The 8,282-nt window shown below is 31.8% G+C and overlaps 1 protein-coding gene across 3 annotated transcripts; it reads right to left on the bottom strand.

Annotated features, from left to right (window-relative positions):
- Nucleotides 1-4,200: 4,200 nt before the first annotated feature.
- On the bottom strand, nucleotides 4,201-7,508 carry LOC133700818 (probable inactive nicotinamidase At3g16190). 3 transcript variants are annotated; one of them, XM_062124499.1, is made up of 5 exons: nucleotides 7,304-7,506; nucleotides 7,073-7,186; nucleotides 6,426-6,660; nucleotides 6,184-6,300; nucleotides 4,201-4,512 (listed from the first exon to the last, which is right to left on the bottom strand). In XM_062124499.1, exons 1-5 carry the CDS (start codon nucleotides 7,349-7,351, stop codon nucleotides 4,466-4,468), a joined length of 561 nt encoding a protein of 186 aa, XP_061980483.1. In that variant the 5' UTR covers nucleotides 7,352-7,506; the 3' UTR covers nucleotides 4,201-4,465. The 3 variants fall into 3 exon arrangements, with proteins under 3 accessions (XP_061980483.1, XP_061980482.1, XP_061980484.1); XM_062124498.1 differs by having other exon boundaries at nucleotides 4,201-4,539; nucleotides 7,304-7,505; XM_062124500.1 differs by lacking the exon at nucleotides 7,073-7,186 and having other exon boundaries at nucleotides 4,201-4,539; nucleotides 7,304-7,508.
- Between the last annotated feature and the right edge of the window lie 774 nt (nucleotides 7,509-8,282).

Genomic DNA, 8,282 nt, shown 5'->3' with positions numbered 1-8,282 from the left:
TTACCAATTTATAGACTTTTTTTTTCATTTCCAAAAAGTATAAAACCCTCAAGTTGCTCCATATACACTTTCTCCTTTAAATCTCCATTTAGGAAAGCTATCTTTACATCCATTTGATGACTATACAATTTATAAATTGATGTTAATGAAATAAAACTCCAATTGATATAATTCTTGCCATCAGAAAATAAGTGTCAAAATAATCAACACCCTCTTTTTAAGTAAAATCTTTGGCAACTAATCTTGCTTTGAAGGTTTATATAGAACCATTGATATTGTATTTTCTTCTAAACATCCATTTACATTCTATTGGCTTAGAACCTGAAGGTAAATCTACTAGGACCCAAGTATTGTTAGACAATATTGAATCTATTTCATAATTTACCGTTTCTTTTCGAAAAGCAACATCCCTATAAGACATAACTTGATGGAATGTCTTTGGATCATTTTCTATATTTAGAATCATAGGTGTTCTTTTCAATACTGTATTTCTATCACCTTCCACTAAAAATACAATTGAATCAGTAAAAATAAAATTTGTATCTATGTGTTTTTCCTTTCTAACTCTTTGATTTCTTCTAGGTTCATTTGAACCTATTACTTTTATTTTTTTATGCTTTTCACTTAACGTTGAGCTAGGAGTCATTACTTTTAGATTTGGTTCTTACACATTTGAATCACTTATGAATTTATTTTCGATACATTCAACATGTATAGATTCAACAATCACATTAGTTTCTAAATCCAAAAGTCTATAAGCCTTTGAATTTTGTGCATAACCAACAAAAACACTCTTAAGATCTTTAGGTCCTAATTTTATTCTTTGAGGATCAAAAACTTTATAAAAAGCTACATACCCCCACACTTTAAAATCATTCAGATTTGGTTTTTTATTGTTCCATGCTTCATAGGAAAAGAACATTTAATTTTTTAAATAGTACTCTATTATGAATATGACATGCAATAAGTAAGGCTTCACCCCATAAATTATTAGGTAAATTAGCATTCAAAAGCATAATATTGACCATATCCATTAAAATCCTATTTTTCCTTTCAGCAAGTCCATTATGTTGTGGTGCATAGGGTGCTGTCATTCGATGGATTATTCTATTTTTCTCATAAAATATAAAAAACTCCATAGAAAAGTATTTGTTACCTTTATCACTTCTAAGAATTTTAATTTTCATTTCTTTTTTATTTTCTACCATTTTCTTGAATTCATTGAATTTTTCAAAGGCTTCATCTTTAGTGTTTAACAAGTAAAGATAGGTAAAACGAGAATAATCACCAATAAAAGTTATTAAATATATTTTCCTACCCCTTGTTAATATACCATTTATTTCACATATATTAGAATGGACAAACTCAAGTAATTGAGAATTCCTTTCTATTCTAGGAAAAAGGCTTTTTTGTCATCTTTGCTTGAATACATACTTCACATTTATTATTATTATCATATTGATATGAAATGTAACCATTCTTACACATATATTTTAAATATCTATAATTTAGATGTTCTAATGTAGTATGCCAAAGAAGAGAAGTAGATTCAATCATATAAGCAGAAATAACATCGATTTCATTAATAATAAACTTAAACATGTCATGATAAGAATAACCCTTTCCCATAAACATCTCACTCTTAGTTACAATAACCTTATCAGACTTCAAAACAATCTTGAACCCTTTGTTGCTCAAGAGATTAGCAGATACAAGGTTTTTCCTAATTTCAAGAACATGAAATACATTGATTAAAGACAATTTTTATCCAGAAAAAAAGTTCAACTTAATATTTCCTTTTCCCAAAACTTTAGAAGAATTATGGTTACCTATCAAGACCTCTTCAAGTTTCTTCAATTCTTCATAAGTCTTGAATCATGCTTTATTATTGCAAACATGAATTGTTGCACCAAAATCCAGCCACCAATCCAAAATCTTTACAACATTAGTTGCTATATTTAATTCGGTAATCATTCCAATTTAAATATTTGAAACCATGGCAACCAACTCCTTGACTTCATCTTTTTCAACCATATTCACTTTGAAAGAACCCTCTTTTTTATTGAAATTCTTGAATTTGCACTCTTTTATGCAGTGCCTTTTATTTCCATAATGGAAACAAACCCTATGCTTCTTATTAGCATTCCGTTTCTTCTTGAATTTGTTTCCTTTCTTTTGCACTTTCAGATTGTTTTGAGTCATTTTCAAATTAGTTTTAGTAACTAAATCTAGTTTAGAATTTGTTTCCTGCATTTCACACATATGAGATTGAACCTCAATTTGCAAGTGTGTTTGAAACTATTCAAAGGTATAATTGTATGTACAATGCAACATCTTCTTCCTATATTCATTCCAGGATGGAGAAAGTTTAGATAAAATAGCCCCCATTTGAAGTGAATTAGGAACTTTGATATCCAAATCACTAAGTTTTGATATCAACATTTGAATTTCATGGACTTGATTCATGATTAACTTATTGTTAGTAATCTTATACTAAAAAAAATTTAAAGCATGAAAACGATCAGAACCTGATTTTTCCGGCTTGTAGTGTGTTTTCAAGGTAGCTAAATTTCTTTTGACAACCTTAATTTGGAGAAGATGTCATAATGTTGACTGGTCAGAGTGTTCAGAATATGCTCTCGACAAAACACTTCATCTTTTTCACATTTTAGTATTTCAATCTTAACAATGGCAGATTCATCTTTTTATGGTTCAGGTAGTGCAGACATATTCGGGTCAAGAATGTAGTAAATCTTTAATGAAGTAAGCAAGAGCACCATCTTGTCTATCCACCTTGTGTAATTCGTATCATCAAAACGATCTAGTTGAATTTTAACATCGTTACTAACCCTGACGCTGTAATTCATATTTGTCTCCATTAGAATAAACACCTTAAAATTGTTAGAAATATTTAGGATGGAAACAAATATGGAGTTGGCTTAGAGGCATGAAAACACTGTCTTTAAGGTGTTTTTTTATCCCATACATAGACAACACCTCTAGGATATAACTAAGCCCTCTAAACCTCTAAAAGAATGAGAAGATATGACAAAAAAAAGAATACATGTTTTTTTTATATATTTATGTTTTCTGTGTAGTAACATGTTTTTATAGACTTGAAATATAACGATAAAACAGTATGACTTCTCCTCTCTTGGTCAAACCACCCACGACAACTAGATCCTTTCCTTCTTTTCAGCCGTGAACAATAACAACAACAGAGGAACTTCTTCCCAGACCAACAGACTCCTCCAGCATCTCTACCAAGGGCCATCATCCTTACAGTGCCACTAGCCAAACAACACTCACCTCTCGGTTAGGTAAATCATCTTTCCTTCTTCCTTCCTCCAACGTGTGGTGCTTCTGGTGCTAATTTATTAAATGATAAAAGATGATAAATATTTTAGATGTTTGGATATAACTCCTATTCTTGATTTCTTTTCTTTTTATATATAATTTCTCTTCCAAAAACACTACTAATTTATTAAAAAAATAAGAAGAAAAAAGAAAAATAAATAAAATATCACTATTAATCTCTCTCTCATAGTTTATCTTGATTAAACAACTTCCATTCATGACTGATTGTTAGGGGTGAATAAAAATTTTGATTTAAAATCTATTTATATGTTGGGGCTGCTTTATTATTTGTGCTACTTTATTATTTGTTGCAAGATTTTTTTTTAGGAGAGGGAAATAAATCTGTTTATAGAAAAGATTTAAGGCTACTTTCATTTGAATATGTTCTCTCTCTTCTGAATCTTTTTGCTCTTCATTTTTTCTTTCATTCTTTTTAATTTTGAAAATTTTATTTCCTCTCTGCTCTTGCTCATCATTTTCTTCTTTTCTATTTTTTTCAACTTACATTAATTTTTTTTTCTCAAAACTAAAATAAAATATGCAAAAGTACTAAAAATAAGATAAGAAATAGCTAAATCTTTAAAAATTGGAGAAATTTTATGGAAAATGTTTTTTTTTCCTTTTGAGAAATACTCGAAAGATTGAGGGCAAGAAACGTGTTTTGAAAGCCACCACATGATGTCGAACATAAAACCCGACACTACTGATCAAAGTTTAGGATGCTGACATTAGGTGTTTACCTTATGAACATCCAAACGTATCAGGATAATGTTGTAACACTGCGCAACATGGAAGCTTCAGCTTACCAGAAATGGATGGTTCGGTTGCAAACACAACAAGGCATTTGGCAAACTAGCCTGTCATTTCCCGATTAACAGCGCAATAATAAGCAGAAAAGAGAATTGAATTGTGAATATTCCATTACTTTTTTTTCTCTATCTCACTAGAATTTAGACATATATTTGGCTGCTCGACAAACTAGCAAGGCATGACAACTCACCACACCACGCAAATAGCTCCTTTCATGCACTTTTTTTTTTCTTCTTTCTGAACGCTACAATACAAGAACAATCAGAGATAGCAGCACCTCGTTTGGCCATGAGGTGAGTCAAGCACCAGAACCACACCATTCCTGCAATGTTGGGGTCGCAACTCCTATATTTTTCATGTCAGAAATATTGGCTGGTTCGAAAAATGGGGATCCATGTCAGTAATGAATGCCAATTGTCAAAGCAATATAGCATGAAGAGAGTGTCCAGATAGCTAAATAGCTAAATGAAAGAATGAAAAGATAATGTTGTAAATAGCAAGAAAAGAATGCCCACATTATAACAACAAAGTTGATGATGCACGTTTTCATTTATGCATTGCTTTTCACTGTTCTCAGCACTTGGAGAGGATAGATAGTAAGATGTAGTTCAGTGATCGATCCACCTTTCTCAGTCGCAGGATTATTGAGATCCAAGCAAGACACAGCGATAGCAAATTTTTATCTAGTTATAGCTGAGAGATCAATGATGCTGTGACTATCACCAAAGGGAAGCCTCAGCAAAATGATAACGGCTTTGTGATGATTATTATATTAAGTGACACGATCATTTGAAAATATTTTGTGCCAGATAACAATTTCTGTCCTAAATCATCAAAACTCCTTAATACTATTAACTAATATTTTATGGTCTTAATCTCTCCCCAGCTCAACACAAATTCCTATACACCTTTAAAGTTCAGGCAAAATATTTTCATCTTTTCATCCATCATGCTTAAGCCACTACATCAGAGCTTCACATATACTCTTTAACTTCCAATTCCTTCTAACTTCACAGAGTACAAGATATGAAATAAAGAAAAAATCCCTTATCATCCTTGATTTGAAAATATTATGGTTACAGAAATCAGCTTATGATTTGTATTAACAACTAGCAAAGAGAAGAGTTTTTTCAATTCTCAATGAAGCAATGAAAAATTCATCTGTTTGGTTTATGGTTCTTGAAAGTGTGATATATTCAAAGAGTGGTTCCTTGAACCTCATAGCATGATGCTAATGGTTTTCTATCACGTTTACCTTTTACCATATTGCTGTGTTCCATTTTTAAATCCCTGAATCACAAAATTCTACGACTCTGATAGCAACCATCTTCAGTCTTTCCCTCCATTTTCTCACCTATCCTTTTTGTTTATCACTTCAAGCATAGGTACTTCGAATATTTATTTTTATTCTATTTTTACATCACCAGAAATCAGACATAAGTTAAGCGATCATGCCAAAGGAAGCTTGATAAAAATGTCTTTTTGCCTATACGTACCCCAACATAGTTATCAAACTCCAAGAACCAGAAAAAAAATTCTCCAAGACACTTAACGCCTTCAAAATGCATTCTTAGTCTAGGACAGGAAATCTGATAAAGCTAACAGCAACTTCAACCATCAATGCACAGTATAGTTCTTAATGCAGTAGATATTAAACTATATATGCGACCCCCATCGAACTTCATCACTACAGTTTCAAAAACAATGGAGAGCCAACTTGTGTAGGGAGATTTAATATTCGACATATAAAACAATCTCAAAGGTTGCAAGTTATGCAAAATTTAGCAAAGTAGATAATATGAAGGGAAATTAAAACTAATTATGTATGCCTCAATAAACTTTCTGATTCAAGGTTTTCCTCTTCCTTTCCTTTCCTATTTTCCTCCTTCCTTGATTCTATCAAGGTTGCTCCAATCATTTATCAACATGGTAGTCAAATTCTTGAAAATATTCATTCAAAAGCATAAAAAATAAATAAAAGATAGAACCAGTTGCAGGCAATCAATGAATACGTACCATCATGTATGTCAGGTGTAGCAGCAGCAGTGGCATCAACAATAACAGTAACAGGTTGATAATCCAGAGCTACCGCATCAAAGACAGTCTGCCTTACGCAATTTGGAGTTTGAACCCCTACGTGAACAATTTTAAGGATGACAGACTGTTAGCACGCATAAATCACTCAAATCCCTTGTTCATCAACAATCATCAATAAATACAATTAAACTAGGTTCATGGGTCCTGAAATTTGCATTTACCCGAAATTACTAAACTCTTAATTCCCTCAGTACGCAGAAATGAATGAAGATGAGTAGCAAAGAATGCACTGAAACGTGTCTTCACCAACTTATAATCCCCTTCTTTGATTACAAGACCATCAACCAGTTCTGCTCCCACACTTCCCTTCGAGGTGGGACCCACATTTCCTGGAGAGTACAAATGTCGGCGAAAGAGTTCGGCATCTCTCCCTTGTGGATCATGTTCACGGACAACCTGAAGCCACAAAATCCAAGTATAGCCAACCTCAATGCATCGTCATACAGAAGCATTATGAACTTCAGTTTTCCAATTAATGTCAATCACAATTAGACTGAAACAATAAAATTAACAGTTATGCAAAATTAAACTGAACAGAAAATAAACATCCCAGCAAATTAAAAAAACTAATGATATCTACTCCTGACCACCAAGCCAAGTGAAAATAGTCCCTTCCCAAATTCCTCTTTTTCTAGAAATGGAAAACCCAAACAAACAAAAGACAAAAAACCATAGTTTCCACCGAAAATAGTCATAATTCCCAGGAAATCACACCCACAGGTTAGAAGGGAAACAAAGAAAAGAAGAAGAATTGGGTATGAGGTAGAAATAAAAAACGATCAAGAAAGAAAGGGTAGCCAGTACCCACCCAGACAACAAGGATGCCACGCTGCCTAGCAATATCAACAGCTTTGATCACATTTGGGACAATGGCTTGGCCTCCATTCACTTTCATCAATCCATCCTCCAGTATAAAATCATTCTATAAAAAGGAAAAACATATGATGCAAATTTCTTTTCATATTTAAATACTTGATACACAACATCAATAGACACACACACATATGTAGCAAACAAGATTCAGAGAAAAGAGAGAGACCTGCATGTCAATGACTAATAGAGCACTTTGGCTCCATTTATCTGCCATGCTCACTTTCTCAAATTACGCGAGAGCTAGACTGGATGAGTTCCTAGGCCTTCTTCTTCTTGGCATCTGTTCTCATTGGCTAGGAGTGTTTTTTTAGTTGATAAATAACAAAATGGAATTTGATTTCATCAATTTTTTTTAAAGTCATCTTTGTCTTACCTGGGTGGTTTGTTCCAGCTAATTTGGCGAGCATCTCCCAATTTATGCTGACTCGGGTAAAGATATTTTATCTTTCACTTTCCTTTTTTTTTATTTGTTTATTTATCAAAATAAGTTGTTTTTGTGCTCATTATCAATTAAATAAAATAAATAAATTGCAGGTTATTCTTTTAAAATTCAACACTATTCTAGAATACAGTGTAAATCACATTCTATAAAAATTTAATTTTTTTATTAAAATTTAATTTTTTTATATGTTTTAAATCGTTTTGATACGTTAATCTAAAAAATAAAAAAAATATTATTTTAATATATTTCAACACGAAAAACATTTTAAAAAACAAAAACAACCGTAACCACATTTCCAAACAAGATTCAGTCTTACTCGAGTCTAAACAAAACCTTAGATTAAAAAAATAATAAGATAAGAATTAACTAAACCGATATAAATTGTAAAGAAAATAAATTACAGAATTCATCTAAACTAACCAAGTTAAATAAATAAATCGATTCATGACTCAGTTCACCAGGATAAACTCAGTTAAAACCTGTTAAACAACTTTTTTATAATAAATATAAATTTAACATCTCCTGTCCCTTTTCTAAATCTTAATGTGCATTTCAACTTGTTCAACCTTTTCTTCATATCCTATGAGTCTTTCCAAACCAAAAAACCAAAACTAATAATATGACCAAAATCTTCTCTTCATCTTGCCTTTGCCCAAGAGCTATAAAAATCTGACCTTGCAGGATCCCATCAATTTTCACTAAA

The sequence above is a fragment of the Populus nigra genome, chromosome 8, assembly GCF_951802175.1.
Source record: "Populus nigra chromosome 8, ddPopNigr1.1, whole genome shotgun sequence".
Lineage (NCBI taxonomy): Eukaryota > Viridiplantae > Streptophyta > Magnoliopsida > Malpighiales > Salicaceae > Populus > Populus nigra.
Note: the sequence above shows the minus strand (reverse complement) of the source record. Positions and strands in the feature narration are given on the sequence as shown.